Source organism: Gordionus sp. m RMFG-2023, chromosome 2, assembly GCF_954871325.1.
Source record: "Gordionus sp. m RMFG-2023 chromosome 2, tfGorSpeb1-WG-v2, whole genome shotgun sequence".
Taxonomy (NCBI): domain Eukaryota; kingdom Metazoa; phylum Nematomorpha; class Gordioida; order Chordodea; family Parachordodidae; genus Gordionus; species Gordionus sp. m RMFG-2023.
Genome location: NC_088776.1, coordinates 56,856,025 through 56,881,538, shown reverse-complemented (window position 1 = coordinate 56,881,538; position 25,514 = coordinate 56,856,025). Strand labels below are relative to the sequence as shown.

General features: G+C 26.5%; 1 protein-coding gene across 1 annotated transcript; it reads right to left on the bottom strand.

Annotated features, from left to right (window-relative positions):
• Nucleotides 1-4,392: 4,392 nt before the first annotated feature.
• LOC135923190 (3-ketodihydrosphingosine reductase-like) lies at nucleotides 4,393-22,560 on the bottom strand. The gene is made up of 9 exons (XM_065457805.1): nucleotides 22,431-22,560; nucleotides 22,296-22,385; nucleotides 21,718-21,777; nucleotides 20,085-20,249; nucleotides 7,100-7,717; nucleotides 6,460-6,543; nucleotides 6,091-6,174; nucleotides 5,702-5,803; nucleotides 4,393-4,685 (listed from the first exon to the last, which is right to left on the bottom strand). Exons 1-9 carry the CDS (start codon nucleotides 22,536-22,538, stop codon nucleotides 4,578-4,580), a joined length of 1,419 nt encoding a protein of 472 aa, XP_065313877.1. The 5' UTR covers nucleotides 22,539-22,560; the 3' UTR covers nucleotides 4,393-4,577.
• Nucleotides 22,561-25,514: the final 2,954 nt, after the last annotated feature.

Genomic DNA, 25,514 nt, shown 5'->3' with positions numbered 1-25,514 from the left:
CTGTTCATATATATTTTCCTTAAACTAATAGTTGATAAACCATCTAAAACTTATTCTAAAATGATAATAATATCAATTTATATTCAAAAATTATCTAAAATATAAATAAATATATTCTAAAATTATATAAATATCAATTAATATATTCTAAATGATATAATATCAATTAATCTATGAGATAAATTATACTTACAATTTTGTATCCATTTTCAAATTTTAGCGCAAAATTAAAAAAGCATTAAAAAATTTAAACCAGTTTGCTTTTTTTTAACGCTTGCCCAATGATATCATTGCGCTTGCCGTAAAAATATCCAATTTGCACAATACCATTTAAAATGCATTATTAGATTTTAAAACGGAGCGTTGCAACGCTCAATTGCAACGTTTCATAAGAGGGGGTAAAATAGGGGGGGGGGTGAAGTTTGCTTCCATTTTTTAGGGGGTAGACATCTAGAGTGTAGGGTAAACTTATTCGGAGAAGGGGAGATTATTAATTAAATTTTAAATGAAGGGCAAAATATAATACTGTAAAAAAGTTCGATCATATTTATATATTGCATACAATCATAGTCAATATTTTTCAAATAAAAATTATATCTGGATAATTTCTAGTGTAAATTAAAATGATTAGATTTTCTATAATAAAAATCATATTCATGCCAAACAAGACACTCTAATAATACATTCATTATAGTTGTAATATTTAGATGAAAACAAAAAATATATTATTCAAAGAAGAATTATTACGATATTATTTAAGATCAGACAATGTAAATGATTAATAAAGAAAAGATGTACAATTGAGATTTTGAGAATATTATACCACTTTACAATTTTTGGGAAAGTATTCTTTCTTAATTTCTATTGCATTTTAATCCTATGCCTTTTAATTTTTATGTTTTATTATTTTATAATTATGTAATAAAGTGATAGCAAAAATATTTTATTTATATGTTTTTATATATTTTGATTATTATTTTTCAGTTATTTCTATTTCAATCTATTGTCATTGTTACCAAAATCATGCTTACTAAAATCATAAACGAGGGGACTTAAAGGGTTGTAGTTTTAAATCTTCTTTTTAAAATATATGAAGAGATTACCAATACAATTAAAAACTTGTAATTATTAACTTGGGAATATCGGCGCCATAGGTGGCAAATTTTTAGGAGGTGGATAATGTTTTTAAGACGGGTTTGCTTCCAGTGAATATTCTGTCATGAAGAGGGGCGTAGGTGTCTTAAATTTGTATAGCATTGGCTAAATAGAAATAAGCAAAATTAAAACAAACCAGGACACGGTTTAAACAATTTAAAAATACTAGGACTAAGCCCTAGCTCCTTTCAAAGGGAGGGAGTGTACCTGGGAATAACAAATGGCACAGAATCAGATATTCCATGAATCACAAATAGTGCAGAATAACAAATAGCGATGGATCACAAATCATGAGATGTTTAAATAAAAATATAATATAGGTATGGGGTTGAAGAGGGATATTAAATAAATATTAATTGTATTGCCAAAATAAAATGAGTATATTTTCAATACTTAATTTTATTGAGCAGGAACAATGAGAAGTAAAAATTATACAAATATTTAGTATATGCAAAATAATTGGTATATATGCGAATATTCTTTGTAGAACATTGGCAAGCTTTCTATAATGTTGAATCCTTAAGAATATAATTTTTTTTTAAAAATATTTAAAAAAAATAATGATTTTCCATTGTTGAATTGGAATATTCCCTTTTTATTGGATTTTTACCTTTTTTAAAAGAATTTATTCCTTTTTTGATCAAACTTTTAATGGGAAATGACCGGTGCTTGAAAGAAAATAACAAGCCAGAATGAGTTGGAATTAAACTTTTTCTAAGAATGAAAACTCTAATGCAGAGTTAGGAAGGAAGAAGAGAAAAGAAATATAGAAAAAATGAGAAGTGAAAGGATTAGAAAAGAAGGGAATGAAAGGGGGAAGAAAAAGGGAAAGGGTGCGAAAAGGCAAGGGAATAGAAAAATAAAAGAAAGGAAAAGAAGACAAAGGTAAAAAAAAAACTGAAAGGAAAAGAGTAAAGAAAGGGGAAGGAAAAAGGAGGCAAGGGAAATAAAAGAGAAAATGAAGACGAAAATGGAAATAAAACAGGGAAATGAAAAGAGAAAAAGAAGGGAATGGCAAAAGAAAAGCACAAAGAAAAATAAAAATGGGAAAGAAAAGTGGAAAGAAAAGGTGATAATGAAAAAAACAACGGTAGTAGAAAAGTGATAGGAAAGGTAAATGTGAACGAAAAATAAAGGAGAAGAAAATGAGTAAGAAAAGGGGAAAAGAAAAAGGTAGAAGAAAAGGGAAAGAAACTGGAAAGAAGGGAAAGGAAAAGGGGGAAATGTGAAAGAAAAAGTAGAGGTAAGGGAAAAGAGAAAGGGAATGAAAGGGAAAAGAGAAGGGAAAATGTAAGGAAAGTGGGAAAAAAGAAAAGGATTAAAGGAAAGGTGAAAGAAAATAGGAGATAGAAAGAAAAGAGGAATGGAGAAGGGAAAGAGAAAGGGCAAGGAAAAAAAGGAGAGAATAATATAAACTAAGAAAAAATTAGAAACTTAATTTTTAAATTAAATATGAAATTAATACTAATAGATGCTAAGGAAGTAAATTCTTGTAATTAAATTGACCCCCATAATCGAAATTTTGATCTCTCAAGAGAGCATAATATTAGTTGCCTTGGTACGATTGATCTCACCTAGAGAATCAATTTCGCTTTCTTTGTTGATTGATCTCCCACCGGAGCATTAATATCGACAGATCTTCCCCCAGAGTATCCATATCAATTCCTTTGTATGCTTGATCTCCCATTAGAGTATCAACCTGAATGGAACTCCCCCTGGAGTATCGTTATCGAGGTTATTGTATTCTTGATCTCCCAACGAAGTAGTATCGTTATCGAGTCCATTGTTGGTCAACATTGTGCTTGCCCATGATGTCACACACCGTTATCCTAGAGTTGACCAAGAGATCTCTATCATCCTTGAATGGTTCACGAAGTCAATTTTATCCTAGCTGGCAAAGAGATCTTTATCATCTTAAGTTGGCCCATGATCGAGATCATCCTATATATAGCACAATACATTATTAGTCTTTAACCCAAATACGTTTACATCTGGCTCACATAAGCCCCTATAGTTTTTGCACAGGTCACGTGATTTGAGAGCCCACCGTTCTTATATTTTTATGTCTAAATTAGCCAAGTTTCTCTATCATTATCCATTTTGCAAATATCTATATTATCATAGTTCAATAATTATAATCCATAAAATCAATCTCCAAGTAATTGTCACTTTATCATTAATTATCCCATATTCAGTAAAATTTTGATAATCTCAATTTGTTTCAGGGTCATATTGTTAACCAATTTACAAAAATCACCATATTTCCATAATAGATTATACCGTATTTTCATCAATCAATTTTTCGTTGTTAGCAATTATAATAATTCCTTATTTTGTTCATGTTAAATCATATATAATTGTTCCGTTTCATAATTATCTCAATATTTCAAAATCAGATTTCATGATCATAATTCAGTCATGTACTATTAATGTATTTTTCAAATTAAGTTCTATCAACCATACTTTTATCTTTATCCATAATTCAATTTAATGAAATATCCAATACATTAATATTGCTCAAACAAATATCACATTTACAAAATAGTTCATACTTATCATGGCATTTCCTAATCATTCCACATAATTTATTTCATAAAACATCCAATAAATTCATATTACAGGTTCTTTGTCTCGTCGTCGCCAATATAATAAATGGGATAATTTCACATATCAATAGAATAATTAACTCATTCATTTATTTATATGTTCATTTATAAGGTAGGATATATAATAGAAGTTTCTATATTGCAATAATGTTAGGCTGTTAAAGCATATCCACCCGATATTATACATGCTTATATAAACGTTTAACGAATATACTATTATAAATAATATAATATCATACATATATTTCCAAAATATCAATATTATCTATATACATGAATATACTCTTATTTCTAGAAAATTTTATTTTCTGATATGAAAAATATTTTTCGATTAAAATAAAAAAAATTGTTATTTTCAAAAGAAAGTGATAAGAAACATAAGCGTTTATCACACAATGCGATAGTTATGATGAACGACGCGTGAATCTTAGGATAGAAATGAACTCAAGAGCTGGTCAAATAAGATTTTTTTTTTAAAAAAAGCATCTAATATCTATTTTATATTTATGCATATTTTTATTTTAAATATACGTGAAATTAAAAATAATTATTAAATATTTAAATTTGTTTATTTCTAAATCCGATTTAAAATCTTACTCAAATTCTGAATGCCATATATTCGTTTATTGATCGTTTCGAAACGTCCAAGTATGTATGCGTTTTTTTAAAAAAAATATATAAGGTCTATCAAAAATAAATAAATAATTATAAATAAACTAGGTATATAAAATGTGTATCTCAAAATAAAATGGAATTCATATTAAATATGTATATAAAAAAAAATAACAATAATTTTCTAAAATATTAATTTTTTTTTTAATTATTCACATTTGATTTGCCGGATAATACATGTTTTCGTACCATCCTATCGAACGAATCTATGTAGAAAAGACCGACTATACGGAATAATGACATGGTACATACCTTTAGAAAAAAACATGTTTTAGTTTATAAAATTAGATGTTTTCAATAGAGATAAAACCGGGATCTACATGAGTATTGGGTAAAAGCAATTTATTTACAAAATTTTTCCAAGGGGGGGGGGGGAAGGGCAAATTTATTAGGGGGCTATCAATTACATTTTTTGCAACAATTCAATTTTATTTTTCTATTCATCATATTATTTTTTTATGTGTTCAACATTATTAAAAAATTAGAAAATAATATTAATATTGTAAAATAAAAGGCTACCTATTATACAACTATTGCAATATATCCTTTAAAATTAATATCATTTGTAAAATATGTACATTTGAAAATGACTAGAAGGCAAACAGCTATTCTTTATAACAATTTCCTGATTAATATATTGTATATGATAATTCTATTAATTTCTATAAATGTTGATATTAAATAGTGCCAATCATATAATGCCATTAGGAGCTTAAGGCCATTATAATTAAAAAAAACTCAGTAATTAATAGGGTATAAATTCTGCAGCCGAATATAGGTTCACTGGATATAAATATTATCAGCTCATACTTATAAAAAAAATATATGAAATAATTATTAATGAGGCCGCTACCCTATTGGTGCATTAGATTTTTAATCGTTCCTTAGTTTTCATTTGGGATTTAACATTTTTATATGCCTCACATAAAATATCGCCGTTTATTAAATTCATTTTGCCTTTTATTTACCCCTTACTTTCACCTTTTTTTAAATTTCTCTAATTTTGATATTCGATTCAAAATTTACGAATATATCAATAGCAAAAATTATTCGGTTTTTTAAATTTCGACTCGAAAAAAAATAAATGAAAATAATCAACTATAAAAAAATAATTTGTTAAAAATATTAAATTATATCGTATTATTCAATTCGATTCGTTTCTTAAGGGGATGCCAATCCTACATAATAATTTATTTGATCAGGAAATTTTTTTTTTCCAAACCAGATAAATTCAATGAATCTTTTATATTAATGATTAACAAAATAACTTGTTCTATAGCCTCCGTGATGGTGGTGATTGGTGACATACCACAGGTTAACGAATTGAGCAAAAATCCATCGATGCCGATATAACTGTTAAACTTTCCCTTCTATGAATAAATATAATTTTGCGAGTATATTGAGATTTCCCAGGGGGTAATTTATCCTAAGACATTTAAGTTTCCTTTAAGATATTATATACACAATCCTACTAAAGAAAATGTAATTTTAGTATAGGTAAAGATATACCAAAGGCGGGGGTGAGAGAGGATTTCAAATCTAACCCTAACCACCGACTTTAAACAAAAAGTATCTTTATATAAGAGATAGGAATAGATGAGAGGAAAAAAATAATCCCACGATTCATCTAAGTTTTTAAATACTTTTTATTATATACCTTAAGATCCTCGATCAATTGTTTAGCAACAACCTGAGGGCTAAATAGACCGGAAGTTTGGCATATGTCTTTGGTTACTGTGGGCTTTTGGAAGAATAAATTATTGTCATATAAATATATTCTGAATAAAATTTATATTTCATTATTATTTATTTTCGAATTCCTATCCAAGTCTCGTTTCTAATTTTAAACTAATTTTACTATCTAATAACTTTTCTTTTCTTTATTTTATTTTTATATTTCAAATTATTATTATTGTTTTCGTAATTCATTGCTTTGTTTCATTTTTAGCTTATCCATTCTTTAGTTTCAAATTTTTTTTTTTTAAAGTTACAAATTCACTTTTTACATAGTTTTAAAAAAATATACCTTTGTCAAATTTTCTTGAGCATAACCAGGCGTGTCTGTGTCGGGCGGAAAGGCCAGTGTTACCCTTATATTGTAAGGTTTTACCTTATGACAATAATAATATAATCATTATATAACCGCTTCTTAGTAAGCATGAATCAAATCTACCAATAAGATATGGGGGTCATGATGGTTACAAATCGACTTAATTTATAATTTATTAAATTAAATTATAGTCAAGTTGTAAATTTAAATCTCATGGTTAAATGCCTTATTCCCCGTATAATATTTTTAAAAAAATATCGGATAAAATATAACTACTATTAAGTGAAATAAAAATTATAGTTAAGCGAAATCCTCGTTTTTGTTTTTAAAAAAATTGATATTATTCTTGGGGCAAAATGATATACGCTAGATATTCTTTTTTTTTTGGATATTGATAACGTAGTATATTATTCCTTAAGAAAGGTAAATCAACTTTGAACATAGCCTAAAAAATTCTCATTTCGTTATGTTTTAATATTAATTAAACCTTTTCAAATAAAAAATGTTATAAAATCTAAAGACTAGGTTTTTTTTGCAGGTCTCTAGGCAGTCATAATCTAACTTTCTTTCACCCGCCCTCTTATTCGATCTTTTTCTTCGCCCTCTATATTATTACCTCCATTTGTAGGGATTCCGCCAAACCCCTTAGGGCAAACTTGGATGCGCAATACGCTGAACAACCGTATATTCCAGTCTGGCCGGCTTGACTGGAAACAAACATTATCCTGTAACCAGCACCACGACCATCGTTAAAGTGCGTCCCGTTTGAAATAATTTGGTTCGTGGAATAATTATGCGAAGTTATATCCTTGTTAGTTAAGTTGGTTGACAAATTGGGGAAAATTTGCTTTGTGGGGGTTCCCAAATGTTGATTAGCAATTGGTTTCTCCATAGTAATTCCATTTCGATGGTGACTAGACAACGAGTCATTATCTATGGAAGTCGGCGGTGTTTTTAATACGATAAAAGCTGACGCGTCATCGGGATGTTCATTCAGAGTATAGTCTTCGTTTGCTCCCGTTTGCCGCGCTTTTTCAGAATTATTTCTTAGATTTCTATCGCCTGGTGTATCATCACTTATTGTGTTTCCATTCTCTGCTTCGTCATTTTTCATAGTCATAATGGTCGACGGGGATAAACTTTTGTTATGACAAGTAGTATAGCCCTTTTTCATGTTATCGATGACGCATCTCGTGGCGTAAACTGAGCCAAGGTAGTTGACGTCCATCAAATTCTTATTATGCATAATGAGGTATAAAAAACGATAAATCTATTATTTTTTTTGTCAAGATATAAACGAAAAAAAAAGAACTATAGCTTGGAGCCTAGCCCCTTCTGAATATCCGGTTCCTAACATTTTAAGGATAATTCCTGGTTCTAGTAAATATTGAAAATACGCCATATTTGTTATCTATACTATACTTCAGTAGTGCAGTATATATAATCAAATAGTTTCAAGTTCCTAAATAGTAAAGATCCTAATTGCGACCTCATTTCAACAACAAAAAAAATCACGCTTACATATAGTACACCGCTTCATTGATATGTGACCACTCTTATATTTTCGTTTATTTATATGTTCAATTTAAAAAATAATAATCATGGACACACAATTTTTTTCAAATATAACCTTCATTAAAATAAAATAATAAAATGAACAAAAATTACTATAAATTATTACATTTCGATTATATATTTTGAAAATATACTAATTTAAAATATACAACTATATTCGAAATTAAAGCCACCTATGCCTTTATACCTGCGGCTATTTTAGTGGCATCGAATTAATATGTTCCTGACACATATTCTGTGCTGGAGTTTATATAATCTTCAAAGAATTATTTTACATAGCTGTTTCTAAGCTCTCATATGTTTTCAATAAGATTAAAATCTGGAGAATAATAACAGAATGATACTATGATCATTGCAAGGTTTTTAAGGATTAAGTGGTATGACAAGGTGTTCCATCTTATTGGAATGTATATTAATTCATGTCCTAAAGATGGTGTAGTACTTCATTTAGAATATCTTCATATAATACATTTTAGGCCTTTCAGGATGGACGATTTCTGCTTGAGCAGATTCAAAACTATATTAAATTTCGATTTATTGATGAATATTGTGTTTTCTTATTGCTCCAAAGTCTAATTTAAATATTTTACAGCTAAATTTAATTTTTTTTTCTTTGTTAATAATTGTTAAAAATGGTTTAGTCTTATGCCTCATTTATAGTAAACGTGATTTGTTGAAACGATGTGTATTAAAGCTATTGAATTTTTTAAATCTACATCGCTACATATATTTTTCAAATTTTATCGTTACGATCATAGCTTCGCTTCATATTTATAAATTAAAGATATTGATTGGCTTGATTTTGCAGATAACTAAGCGTTAAATCCTGCATCGCTTGAACAAATAGCGTTTAATATAAATGAGACCTTCGACTATATAAAATAGTATTATGTAAACAAATTTTAACTCTTCACTACAAAGGTGGGGTAAATAATACCCCACTGCTTTTATAATTATGGTAATTAACAATGCTGGAGATAATTTGACCTGGTTTTTATAGTAGTTTAATATTTGAAACATATCTACCAAATTTCAAGATAATTGATTTGATATTATTTAAAATATTTGCAATTTGTTGAGCTTGGGGTAGTATAGGTCCCACCTTTGTACTTACAAAAAAAGTTTTTTTTATTAATTAATATTATTGTATATTACAAACTAATATATAAAATTGAAAAAAAAAATTTATTTTTAAATTTTTCATTGTTATATTGTGACCCAAAATTTTAAAATTTTATACAATTCTTTTTTATTGTGGAGCTAAATAAGATAAAACGAGCATATGGATAATTTAATATCAAGTTCTGGAAGTATTTTCTATTTAATATTTGATAATAACACTTTATATAGGTGAAGTAGATTCTGAGTCAAGTGATGATTATTTATATGACAGCAATCACAACTCAGAAACAGAGGAAGATGATATAGATAGTGATGAGTGTGAAGATAATTATAGATATTGTTACAGTAAAATATGCTATCTTTTAATAAATTATATAAAAAAATTAAGGTAAAGATGGCAAAATCAAGTGGAATAAAGAATGCCTGCCTCAAAAAAGAACTAGATCCCATAATATAATTTCTTGTTTGCCAGGGGTTAAATCACATGCAAAATCTCCCCCCTAGAAAGCTTTAAACTTTTTATTTCAGCAATTATTATAGATTTAATATTAAAATACACAAATCAAAAGATTGAGATCCTTCAAAAAGATGACTTTATTTATCATACTAAAATGGATGAAAATGAATTTAATGCTCTGGTTGGTTTACTAATGATAGCTGGTGTTTATAAATCAAACCATCAAAATATAAGAGATTTATGGAATAAGGATGGATTTGGTGTAAATATATTTAGATATACCATGAATATAAATAGATTCCAATTTCTATTGAAAGTTCCAAGATTTGATGATATGAATACAATGGATACCAAGGAAAGCAAATGATAAAGCAATATATATTAAAGAAATTTTTAATGATAATTGCAATAATTCTTATTCTGTTGGACAATATGTTACTATTAATGAAATGTTTTCTGCTTTTAAAGACAAGTGTCCATTCAGGCAATATATGCCAAATAAACCATCAAAATATGGTCTTAAAATCTATGCTCTAGTGGATTCTAGGACTTTTTATATATTAAAATCAGAATTATATACTGGTAATCAGCCAGAAGGATCTTACATATTGTCAAATAATGATGTAGTTGAAAGACTTATTCAACCAATTTCAAGGACTAATAGAAATATTTCAACTGACAATTGGTTTACAAGCTATGAATTAGCCAATCATTTGTTAAATTCTCATTCCTTAACCTTAGTTGGAACTATAAAAAAAAATACCTGCTTTATTTTTTTATAAAAAAGAGTTATAAACTCAAGTTTATTTGTATTAAGAGAAAATACAACTCTAGTTTTATATATACCTAAAAGGTATAAAAATGTAGTGCTGCTTTCTACACTACATTATGATAAAAAATTTGATGCATCAACTGGTGATTTGAAAAAACCAGAAATTATAATATTTTATAATTTAACAAAAACTGGAGTTGATGTAGTTGATCAACTATGCTCCATATATTGATTCTATATCAAGAAAATCACCCTTGAGCATTTTTTATACAATTGTAAAATATATCCATAATAAATGCACTCATCGTTTATAAAGCTAATAATAAATTGAACATAAAAAGTTCTAAATTTATAAAGATATTAGCAATGGAACTCATTACTCCATATATGATCAAAAGATATGAGAACCCTCGTGTATGTAGGTTATTACATAACAACATTGGGGATGTTTTCAATATTACTGATGAAAACCTACTTCATCAAATATAAAGGAAGATGCTATTATTGCCCAAAAGTAAAGGACAAAAAACAACCTTTATTTGTTTAAATTGTTCTAAATTTATTTGTAAAGATCATATGAATACTTTTTGTTGTGAATTATAAAAATTTACATGATAATTGTTGATTAATATTTTATTTTATAAAATTTATGTAATTATCATTATTCAACATTGAATTAATAAAATATATAATAAAATTTGCATTTTTTAATTTTTTTTTGATGATAACTCTATGATTAAAGGAACTCAAAAATTTTTTTTATTTAACCCTTTACTACAAAGGTGGGGTAAATATAAAAAAACCTGAAGATATTTTGACCTAGTTTTTATAGTAGTTTAATATTTTCTTATAAAGAATATATCTACCAAATTTCAAGATAATTGATTTGATATTTTTTAAAATATTTGCTATTTGTTGAGCTTAGGGTAGTATAGGTCCCACCTTTGTACTTACGAAATTTTTTTTTATTAATTAATATTATTGTATATTACAAACTAATATATAAAATTGAAAAAAAAAATTTTATTTGTAATCATTGTTATATTGTTACTCAAAATTTTAAAATTTTATACTATTTTTTTTCTTGTGGAGCAAAATACTATAAAATTAGCATAAGGAAAATTTAATATCATCAACTTCTGGAAGTATTTTCTATTTAATATTTGATATTTATAAAATTTGTATAGGTGAAGTAAATTTTGAGTCAGATGATGATTATTTGTATAACAGTAATCACAACTTGGAGACAGAGGAGGACAATATAGATAGTGATGTGTGTGAAGATAAATATTGTTACAGTAAAATATGCTAGTCTTAAATAAATTATATAAAAATATGAAGGTAAAGATGGAAAAACTAAATGGAATATGGAATGCCCTACACAAAAAAGGACAAGATCCCATAATATAATATCATGTTTGCCAGGGGTTAAATCTCATGCAAAAAATGCAAAATCACCATTAGAAAGCTTCAAATTATTCATTTAACCTAATATTACAGATTTAGTTTTAAAATATACAAATCAAAAGATTGAGTTCATTGAAAAGGATGACTCTGTTTATCATGCCAAAATGGATGAAAATGAATTGAATGCCTTAGTTGGTTTGCTAATGATAGCCGGAGTTTATAAATCCAGTCATCAAAATATAAGAGATTTATGGAATAAGGATGGATTTGGTGCTGATATATTTAGATATACTATAAATATAAATAGATTCCAATTTCTATTGAAAGTGCTTAGATTTGATGATATGAATACAAGAAATACAAGGACAGCACTTGCTAAAGCCACACATATTATAGAAATTTTTGATATTTTTAATGATAATTGCAATAATTCTTATTCTGTTGGACAATATGTTACTATTGATGAAATGCTTCCTGCATTCAAAGGAAATTGTCCAATTAGGCAATATATGCCAAATAAACCATCAAAATATGGTCTGAAAATATATGCTCTAGTTGATTCTAGAACTTTTTATACATTAAAAACAGAATTATATACTGGCAATCAGCCAGAAGGTCCATAATTGTCATACAAGCCATTTGATGTAGTTGAAAGATTAATTCAGCCAATTTCAAAATGTAATAGAAATATTACAATGGACAATTGGTTTACTAGCTATGAATTAGCTAATTATTTATTATCTTCACATTCCCTAACAATAGTAGGGACTATTAAAATAAATAAAAAGCAGTTACCTGCATTATTTTTTAATAAAAAAAGAGAAATATATTCAAGTTTATTTGAATTCAAAGAAAATACTACTATTGTTTCATATATACCAAAAAGGTATAAGAATGTAGTGTTGCTTTCAACACTACATTATGATAGAATTGTTAAAACCAGAAATTATAACTTTTTATAATTTAACCAAAGCTGGAGTTGATGTAGTGGATCAACATTGCTCAATATATTCCATATCTAGGAGATCAAATAGATGGCCACTTACCATTTTTTATACTATGATAAATATTTCAATAATAAATGCCCTAATAGTTTATAAAGCCAATAATTTGTTGACTATAAAAAGGTCTAAATTTATAAAATTATTAGCTATGGAACTGATAACTCCATTTATGACCAGTAAATACGAGAAATCTCGTATATGTAGACTATTACGTAACAACATAGGGGACGTTCTCAACATAATTGATGAAAAACATATTCCAATAATCACCCTCATATATGTAGACTATTATGTAACAACATAGGGGACGTTCTCAACATAATTGATGAAAAACATATTCCAATAAATAAAAAGGGAAGATGTTATGAGTGTTCAAGGGTGAAAGATAAAAAAACATCATTAATTTGCTTAAATTGTTCAAAATTTATTTGTAAAGATCATATGCATACAATTTGCCGCGAATGTTATCTCAAAATTTTACATGATATTTGATGATTAATATTTTTTTTGATATATATTTTTTTATAAAATTTATGTAATTATCTTTATTCAACATTGATTTAATAAAATTTGCATTTTTTGAATTTTATCTAGTGATAATAGCATAATTAAAGGAAGTACTCAAAAAGAAAATTTTATTTCAGTAACTTTAGGAAAATTTGTCTAACTTTTTTTTGGAAGTAAATATTAATCTAAGATTTTGTATTTATTATCTCCAATATTTTTTAAATATATACTCAAAATTTTAGATCTCAATTTTTAATATGTTCTGAGATATAGCTAATCAAAATTTGGGGTAAAATAGACCCCACCTTTGTAGTTAAGGGAGTTTTTTCCACCTTTGAAGTGAAGGGTTAAGCAACTTTAGGAAAATTTGCAAAACATTTTTTAGAAGTAATTAATCTAATATGAAAGTTAATTAATATTAAATGATAGAATTAATATGAAAATTAAAATTAAATTGAAAATAAATTAAATTGCAAATCTCCTTACCTTTATTAATTAAATGTTTTCTTGGTATATTCTTTGTTAATTAAATATTTTCTTGATCTATTCTATAATTTAAGAATCTCCATTAATTATATAATTTCTTGGTCTCTTTATTAATTAAGTGTTTTTCTCGTATCTTCAATAATTTTTCAAATCGTAAAATTTTCTTCTTACAAAAAACCAATTAATGAATAAAATCCTTTTCCTTTGTTGCCACTGTATTTCTTTTCACAAAAATCAACAAAATACATGGCTAACAACAGGTTCATAATATATCTATATACTATAATAATTAATTTTATCATTTTAATACAATTATAAATAATCATTTCAAATATTACAACACGTTCACCCTATTGAGGCTTAGTGTATAAAATCTTCAATCTTCTTCTTCCAACAATGTCATTTCTTCTAAATGACTCATGATATACCCCATCTCCCATTCACCTATCATTTCACCCAATAATTCCTCTTCTTCCTTCTGTATCCGTATATCTTTATCTTTAGTCATACTGGCTAATGTTCCTTTCTCTGATCTTATGTTGTCGAACAGATGTGATATAAGACGGACGCGTCAATGTTTTCGTTGGGACATGTAAAGATTCAGTGTCAAGGAAAGAGTTTCAGGAATAGAAAGAAAAGAATACAAGGATGTAAAATAGATTCTAGAAAGTTTCAATTTGAAAAGTATCCTTTAGGTGTCAAGGATAGATGTACAGAAATTGTCAATAAAGTGAATATAAGATCTAAGAAAGGAACATTAGCGAGTATGACTAAAGATAAAGATATACGGATACAGAAGGAAGAAGAGGAATTATTGGGTGAAATGAGAGGTGAATAGGAGATGGAGTATATCATGAGTCATTTAGAAGAAATGACATTGGAAGAAGAAGATTGAAGATTATATACACTAAGCCTCAATAGGGTGAACGTGTTGTAATATTTTAAATGATTATTTATAATTGTATTAAAATGATAAAATTAATTATTATAGTATATATATATATATTATGAACCTGTTGTTAGCCATGTATTTTGTTGATTTTTGTAAAAAGAAATACAGTGGCAACAAAGGAAAAGGATTTTATTCATTAATTGGTTTTTTGTAAGAAGAAAATTTTACGATTTGAAAAATTATTGAAGATACGAGAAAAACATTTAATTAATAAAGAGACCAAGAAATTATAGAATTAATGGAGATTCTTAAATTATAGAATAGATCAAGAAAATATTTAATTAACAAAGAATATACCAAGAAAACATTTAATTAATAAAGGTAAGGAGATTTGCAATTTAATTTATTTTCAATTTAATTTTAATTTTCATATTAAATAACTTTCTTATTAATTAATTTATTTTCAATTTAATTTTAATTTTCATATTAATTAACTATCATTTAATTTTATATTAATTAACTTTCATATTAATAAGATTTTTTATTTAATATCTCCAATAATTTCTTAATATATATTCAAAATTTTAGATCTCAAACTTTAATATGTTCTGAGATATAGCTAATCAAAATTTGAGGTAAAATAGACCCCACCTTGGTAGTTAAGGGAGTTTTTTCCACCTTTGTAGTGAAGGGTTAATAAATTGTTTTTAAATAATCGACATATGTATCTTCTTCGATTTTTTATCATAATGAAGTGTAGAGAGCAGCACTACATTTTTAAATCTTTTAGGTATATATGAAACTAGAGTTGTATTTTCTCTAAATACAAATAAATTTGAGTATATAACTTTTTTTATCAAAAAATACAGCAGGTATCTGTTTTTTATTTTTTTTTATAGTCCCTACTATTGTTAGGGAATGTGAAGATAATAAATAATTAGCTAATTCATAGCTAATAAACCAATTGTCCATTGTAATATTTCTATTACTTTTTGAAATTGGCTGAATTAATCTTTCAACTACTTCAAATGGTTTATTTGACAATTTGTGAGGTCCTTCTGGCTGATTATCAGCATATAATACTGTTTTTAATGTAAAAAAGTCCTAGAATCCACTAGAGCATAGATTTTATGACCATATTTTGATGGTTTATTTAGCATATATTGCCTGAATGGACACTTGCCTTTAAATGCAGGAAGCATTTCATCAATAGTAACATATTATCCAACAGAATAAGAATTATTGCAATTATCATTAAAAATATCAAAAATTTCTCTAATATGTGTTGCTTTACCATTTGCTTTCCTCGTATCCCTTGTATTCATATCATCAGATCTTAGAACTTTCAATAGAAATTGGAATCTATTTATATTCATGGTATATCTAAATATATTTACACCAAATTCATCCTTATTCCATAAATCTCTTATATTTTGATGGTTTGATTTATAAACACCAGCTATCATTAGCAGAGTTGTTAAAAGATACCTTTTAAATGGACTAGATACAGATACATCGTCTAAAAATTTATCTATTACAGCTTCTAAAAGGTTATCTTGATACAGATACAATTTAAAATGTATCTATGTACAGATACATTTTTTATTATACTCTTAGATTAAATTTGAGTAAACCTAAATTAGGATTCTATTGTGAAAATTCATGAAATGATCTAAAAGATTATTGACTCGATATCACATTTATCAAAAAATAACTAAAATAATGATTTTTAGATATTAATATAATATGATTAATATAATAATTATTATATATCATTAATAAAATAATATAATATATGATTAAATGAGTATAAATAATTATTAGATTTCAGTAACAACCACTGTCTGTCGACAAATTATTTTTTTTGTGGAGCTAATGTTTTGATCATTTTTATAAATGAAGGATTTTCAACAATTGAAAATGGCTGAATGCTATCTATAATAAAATCAGTTATTAAATCATCTAAAGTGGTTTGGGTTAAAGACTGAGGTCTCTTGGAAAAAAAATCAATGGGCGATGAGCCTAGTCCAATATTTTTTTTAATAGATTTTTTCTCCTTCCCATTTTTTATTTGGATTAAGAGTGTTTGATGTTTTCTCTAAAATTTAAAATTAAAATTGTAAACATTTATTTAGTATCTATACCCTTAAATGTTTTAGAATGTTGCAAGTTGAGGTAATGCTAACTAAAATTTGCATATTTTTTGGTACTAACAGAGATTTGTTTTCTTTATTTTTAGATATTATTTTAAAATATGGTCTATAAATTGGCCATGGAAGAATGTCGTCATTTTCTTCATCAATATTAATTTTAAAAATTAATATAATAGAATAAAATAAAATACCAATTCCATTGCAATTAAAAATGGCAAATTCCTTGAGATGGATTGTAATATCATTATTTGCTTGTTATTGATAACTCGGACATAATATTTAATTAATATTTATATATTCTTTTTTATATATAAGTTTTAATATTTTATATATATATATATAATTTTTTAATATATATATATTAATATTAAGTTATATGCTCATATGAAATAAAATAAATTTTACATTCAAGTATTTTTATTTATAATATAAAAAAGCGTTAAATAGAAAAAATGTATCTTATAAAGTATCTAAAAACAGATACAGATACCTCTAAAATAATATCTAAATACAGATACCACATTTTTATATCTAGATACTTGTATAGATTCTTTAACAACTCTCATTAGTCAACCAGAGTATTAAATTCATTTTCATCCATTTTAGTTTGATAAATAGAGTCATCTTTTTGAAGAGCCTCAATCTTTTGATTTGTGTATTTTAACATTAAATCTGTAATAATTGCTGAGATGAAAAGTTTAAAGCTTTCTAGGGGGAAAGAAGGGGATTTTGCATGTGATTTAACCCCTGGCAAACAAGTAATTATATTATGGAATTTGAGGCAGGCATTCTTTATTCCACTTGATTTTGCCATCTTTACCTTCAATTTTTTTATATAACTTATTAAAAGATAGCATATTTTACTGTAACAATATTTATAATTATCTTCACACACATCACTATCTATATCATCTTCCTCTATTTCTGAGTTGTGATTGCTGTCATATAAATAATCATCACTTGACTCATAATCTACTTCACCTATATAAAGTGTTATAAATATCAAATATTAAATAGAAAATACTTCCAGAACTTGATGATATTAAATTATCCATATGCTCATTTTATCGTATTTAGCTCCACAAGAAAAAAGAATAGTATAAAATTTTAAAATTTTGGGTCACAATATAACAATGAAAAATTTAAAAATAAAATTTTTTTTTCAATTTTATATATTAGTTTGTAATATACAATAATATTAATTAATAAAAAAAAATTTGGGAAAAAAAATTTTGTAAGTACAAAGGTGGGACCTATACTACCCCAAGCTCAACAAATAGCAAATATTTTAAAAAATATCAAATCCTTATACAAAATATTAAACTACTATAAAAACTAGGTCAAATTATCTTCAGGATTTTTATTACCATGATTATAAAAGCCGTGGGGTATTATTTATCCCACCTTTGTAGTGAAGGGTTAAAAAGCCATAAATTGATTAAATTATGATATAATTTTTTCTAAAAAAAATAAGCAGACAATAATTATTATTTTTTTAAAAAATTAAGCAGACGATAATTAATTTTTAAATATAGGGTAGATTAAATTAACATTTGGTAATCTTAGCGCAGTGTGGATATCTATGATAATGATAAAAATTTTGAAAACACTTGTATTTTGCATATAATTTATACAAATAAATAAGTAAGAGATTAATTATTAACTAGAGACCTGTAGTCCCGGTCCTAAGCCCCTCCCGGGTACACGGGTCAAGCCATATTTTAATTTTTTAAATATACCCAGGCCAGACCTAAAAATATAAAACCAGGGCCATGCCAGAAAATAAACCAGGGCAGGGCAGTACAAATGGTGCTTCTACAAGTTTCTATTTAATTATGAATTTTAAAAGTAATATAGGATAAAAATCAAGGGTGGTCAAATAATGAGGTGGAGTTAGTAGCAGAAAATGTGTGCAACCCAACATTCAGAGTTCACATGAATTGCGATAACTGTGAATGAAGGGTAATATAATAAGGCAATGCGTGTATTTGCTAAGGCCAACATCATTGTACGAAATATATAGGGTTGGTATTTTACTTTACCGTTGAATATATTTCAGATAGAGATTTATTTTTTCAAATTTTAAAATAAAACAGGTTAAATAAATTATTTAACGTTGAGAAATAGCACTTAATCTTTTGTAGAGCGGCGTTTTTAAATTAGAAAAGAAAATGTGTCCTAATCATGAGGAAAATAGATAAAAATATATTTCAGATTTGATCATAAACCTTTTTAAATTATTTTGAATTTAAAACAAATCCATTTCCGGTAAATGAACATATTGAATTTTTTTTTAAATAATGAAGCACAATAGAAAATATTTGATATATTTACACACATAAGCTTATCAATAGTTGGTTCTAAATAGGGCGAACTCGAGTTTTAGGTCAAAAACTAACACTTCAGCTTAGTGTTTTAAAAGATAGCTCAACCTGGTAGACACTCGGGTCTCAATGCAAGGCTAATCTTTTTATAGCACGCGCTTGTAGATTAAGCCGACTGCTCAATCATAGCAGCTTCTACAACCCTTCTCTCCACTCATTGAAGGGTGCAAAATTTACCTCCTCCTTTCAACCGAACCTCTCTTAGGACGAATGGGGTACGTTTTACCCCCCCCCCCTTTGAGATTTTACTGACGAATCCTGCATCTTACCGCATCTTGGTGGATACAAATTCGATGCCGGCAAATCAAAAAATTTATAATATTTATTTTGGGAGGGAGGGAAGGGGGAGTAAAAGGGCGATGCCGAAGCCGATATGAAAAAGAACCTGGTTATAAATGTAAAATGTGCATTCCTCAGAATTGGCGGCTATTCGTTTTATGCGTAATCATATCTTGGAATATTATAACATTTTAAAAAGGAAGCGTTAGAAACTGTCTAGTAAAAATTTGTTCAAAACACAGGCTCATTTTATTTTCCGTTATACATATACATACCTCCTTCGAAAATTTTTTTTTGCTTGGCAACTATTTTAAAAAGTTGTATTAACATTTAAAGATGGTTATACACTTAAAAATTTACATATCTCGTGCCAAATCCGAGATATATATTTATAAATGGGTCATTAAAATATCGATAAAAACATCGGCACAGCCCTGAGAAATGGTTCAAAACTCGGCTCTTAACAGCTTATAATCATTTAATTTTACATTTCTTTAACAACAATTCATCATATTATGAAAATATATTTCTAATTTACAAAAAAAAAAGAAAAGAGAAATAACTTTGAATTCGGTGATAGATTGGTGGTCAAACAGGTCGAGGGAGGCGTATCCGGCACAATTAACTAAAACGTCAACGTAGCGCTGCATCAAAATTTCTGCCCGTGAAATAGCGTTTTTGAGACTATTGTAATCCTTCGAAACGTCTATGGCAACGCAAGCTATTTTCTTTGAAATTATAAATGGTTTCATTTATAACTTGTCCAAAGACCTATAAATCATTTTGATAATCACTCCCAAAATATATATGCAGTATTTGAATAGGATAAAGAATATTACGTTTGTAAATAAATAGAGATTGCCACTATAAGTGACAATTAGGGCACCATCGATCCATAAATTTTTCACCGATCTGATATCATCGATATTTTATAATATTCAGATAAAACAGATCAGAAAATCGATGGCAATACTGATCGATTCATTTGATTATTGCATTGATTTTTTATACCACCTATCTTTGAATTATTGTATTAAAAAAACGTTTCTTTTAAATAATGATGATATTTGGTGCATTACCATGAATAGGTGTGTATTTAGTTTTTATTATTCCCCAAAGGTCATCCATATCATTTAAAATAAGGGTAATGACTGATTCTGTGGCTCATCAAATTTTTTAAAATCATATTCTTGTTACTAATAATGTAACAAAAATATAGATAAATTTCACATTTTTAGCTACCATACAAATAAATTAAAATTTGGGTTTCTTCCATTCATATATTATTAGAAAATTACTTAAAATATATATATATATAGTCGCATGAGAATTTAGGTTATTCTATATATCCACTTTTTGTCAAAACAATTTTTTTTACATAAATCAAATTTTTTTATAAATCCATCCCAAAATATTTATAAAATATCTCAAATTAAATCCGATACTAGGTTAACCATCCCATTGAAATCAGTAGAAATTTAATAGAGGAGAGGAGATATAATATTCTAATTCTCAGACAAGACAATCATAAAATAATCAAAAAAAAATCGACTAAATCTGTCTTTTTTTTTAAACGTAAAAATTGGCCATGATCTGATCAGATATTTAAAATTAGCACAGTAATAGAGGTGATCAATATTTTGTAAATTGTTTTATACAATTAAAGTTTCCTATTATATCTCTATATAAAAAAGAGAAATAAGTCATAAACAAGGTAAAGTTAAGTAATTGATAAAGATGATAGTTGTGATTAGTTGATTGAAATGATTTTTATTATTTGATAGATAAATATGGTAGAAAGCTTAACCTAAAATCCATTCAAAATATGGGTATTGCTGGTAATGTTAGCAGATGACCATAAGAATAAACTTTATTCCCAGACTCTATAACTATGGAAGAAAGCTATTATGGGCAGCTGGTGAATCTGTATAAGCCTAAATTAACACCCTGACCATTTTTAGTAATAACTATTTAATTTAAACCATTTTTATTATATATAATCAAATTTAAATGGACCATAGCATTATTATAATAAAATATTTGGAAAAATGGTTGATCTAAAATTTTCTAAAGGGTAATATCATTTTTTTTTGCATTAATCATTAATATAATTATGTTATTTTTTAAATTTATCTTAAAAGATAAATCCACTATTATAAACTTTTTAAATAATATTATTTCTAATAAAATGTATACTTGTTTATTTGGGTCCAAAATATATCTTTCAACATCAGTCTTGGCTTGATAAAGCTTATTCTGTGAAATAAGTCATATATATAATAAAATAGAAAAATAAAAAAAAATTCAATAATTTTAATATGATTATTTCATTTCATAATATAATAAAAATATAAAATTTCCATATAAAATATAAAAAAGAGTGTAAATTTTAAAAATATTGATGGCTATAAAAAGAGCTTATAGTAAAAATGTACCTAAAAAACATGTATAATTATGTTTAAAAATTTCTAATTGTATTTTTGTTTTAGGAAGATTGACTTGCGTTTTTCGTTTGTTATGTTAAAAATTTTACGTGCTAAAATTTTTAAAAATGAATATGTTGATTGGGAGAAATTACCATTAGTTGAGATGACTATGGGTTGAAAAAAATTTATTTAATATTGAGTATTTATTGATTTTTTTATTTTCGCCATTAGTAAGAAAGGTAAAGAATTTACGTAATTTTTTATTGGATTAATCTAATTAATAAAGCAATAAAATTAATGATATTATACATTTTTAGCTGAGAGCTTTTATTATAGAATTAATTATACTTGGTTTCTAGATAAAATTGTTACATTTGCTCCTTGTTTGATAGCTTCAATAGCCATATATTTACCGATACCACTAGATCCTCCTGTAATCTATTGCAGGACATTGTGTACTTATTTAAATAATATTTTATTTACCAAAACATGTAATCCATTTAGTTTTAATGTTCTTGGAGAAATTAAAGGTGATAAAACATATAAAATTATTATAAATCCAAAAAGAATTGTTACAAATATAATCAGCATTTTACTTTACTTTTTTTACTTATCTTATCTTATCTTATCTAGCACGTTGGTCATGGACCTGCCTAAAATGAACGTGAATTACTATAGAGGCCCTATTCCTATCCTACATAATAATTATGCTGATTATTTTCCTCAAGGATACCAACAATCCTTGTAACCCAGATATAATTATTAAAGGTGTGGAACTCACCCAATCCAATAATAATATTAGCATAAGGAATAGTTATGAGTATTTTTGAGAAAGCGAGAACTGAAAAAAAGAGGTACTGTATCATTCAATCAATGCATCCAATACAAATTATTAGTTTTTTTTATTATTATAAAAATTATTTTTTATTGTTGATCCTTGAGCAAGAATCTTATTTAGTAGGATTTATTTTATTTCATTTAGTTAATTTATGATTTGTTTCCAATTAATTAGTTAGAAGATATAAAAATTATATTTTGGTTTTTATAATTATTTAGTTAAATATACCTATTTAACCTATTTGTACCTTGATATCATAGTGTTATGGTTAACCTATTTACAGGCTTGTTAACCGATCTTTTTAAAACGATCGAATCCCGATCACGATCTTTTCAAAAAAAAGAGGATCGAAATCCAGGATCGACCTTTTTTAAAAAAAAAGATAGCGATCGCGATCACGATCACGATCTTTTTTTCTATTTAAATTTCTGAAGGAAATTTCCGATGCAAAATTAACAAATATATGTTATAAATTTATTGTAATTAAATACCGATGCAAATAAATTTATTGTAATTGAATAATAATATAACCGATGCAAAATTAACTAATATAAAAATAAATTAAATATGGTAGAAATTTATTGTAATTGAATAATAAATATAACAATTATAATATATTTATTTATAATTTTAAAATTAGCTTTTAATATTAAAATATTTTCTAAATTATCATCATTTAAACATCCGCGTCTTTCATTTAGAACATGTTTAGCTTTACTAAACAAGGGCTCCACAGGAGAGCTTGATGGCAAAGGTGTATTATATTCAATAAATATTTTTTTTTAATTAATATAAGTATTAAAAATATTCATGGAATCATCATTTGAATAAAAAAATTTTTTAACGGAACAAGCATTTTGTACAGTATTTTTCCCAAAAAAAGCATCAATGTCATCCATACATTCATTTGAGGTATCCGCATATGGTTGTTCTTGTTCCTGCATATTTTCCAAATGGGCAACTAATCTTTCTTTTACCATCATATTTTGTGGCAGATTAATATAAGGTCAATTAAGTTTAAATTTAGGGTGAATCATGGCTGCCAAAATGTTACTGTCTTCATACAGTGAAGGAAATCTATATTATGAAATGATAATTAATTTATTATTAAATAAGTGTTCATTTTATTAATATAAAAAATCAAATCAAGTATCTGCAAAACTTAACCCTTTTAAATTTTTCAGTCAAGTCTGGCACATCATCTGTATGGTATTTATTTATATTTGGGTAATATCATAAATATTGATTAAATGTAAACTTAATACTTAATATACAAAGAAATTAATATTATAATTTATTTACAAAGAATATTAATCAAAATATTAGCTTAAAATTCAAATAATCAAATAATTTTTTAATGTCTTCAAAGGCCCATTAATATTTTACTAGATATCAGAGGTTTAGTAGAACTGGCCTGTTAAAAATATTCTAAATTTGCCAAATCTTTGCAATTTTTTAATATATTTTGCAGATATCTGATAAAATAAAATAATTGCATAAAAAAATATTACCTATTATCAATACCTCTAAGAACACTATCTACAAGGGGCTGACAATACCGCAGACAGTTAAATTTCGTTAAATTATCTATCAATATCGATAGAACGGGAGTTAGATATCCCTGCCACATATTATCCACTGCTGGTTCCAATATTTTTAACGAGATCGCCAAAGGTTCCATAACCTATAAAATTTAAATATATTTAGAGAATACCATTGTATTACTGTTGCATACTCATTAACAAAAAAACATTCTTTTGCCTAAACATTGCAAATCCAATTTGATCACATACTTGTTCTACTTCTGAAAACTTTTCAGAAAGCATCTTATCTATTAATTTCATGGATTGGTAATAAGAATTCCATCTTGTCTTGTTGGGAGCTATTAAATATCTTCCCAATTTCTCCAATAAAATATCCGCCATTTTTGACGACATATTTTGTTTAATAACTAAAGCAAAACATTTTGCAAAAGAGGATCTAGATATTCGTTTATAATTGAGATCACTATTTGCCATCTCCGCATCTGTTGTTGCAAATAGGTTAAGATTATGGCAATAACAACGTTGATGTTTTGGTAGGCTGATAGTAGGAATAATTGGGTCATCAACGGATAATATGTCATCCAAATTTATCTATCCTCACACTACTATCTTCTTCATTTTCTCCAAAAACTCTAGAAAAAATAAATTTATTTAATTATTTTTTGCTAAATATAAATATTACTTAAATGCCTTGACAAAGTTGGTTCCATTGTCAGTCACCATCTTCATGATTTCGTTGGCCAAAACATCATATGTTTGCCTCCCAATTATTCTCCTCAGTGCCAAAGCGGCTGACCTTCTCTTGAGGGTTAACGGATCCAGCCAATGTGCAGTAATTCCAATAAAAGCCCTAATAAAATAAACATTAAAAAAATTATATAAATATAATATACCTTCGATGACCACTCCAACAATCAGCAGTGGTGCATACATAAGAAACTTCAGACAAATATCTTATAAGATTTGTCGTCATATAAGAGAAGGAAGTAGATATCCTGTTACCCAGTGCTTGGCAACAAATAATTTTTGTCGCAGGAGAAAAAGTTTTAATCATTTTTTCAAATGAAGGATCATAAACCAGAGACAGTGGTTGGAAGGTGTCAATCAATATTAAAATCCATGATAACCTTGTCTGCTGTTTTTTGCGATACAGCTGGAATGTTTAGATTGTTAAAATTTAATTTA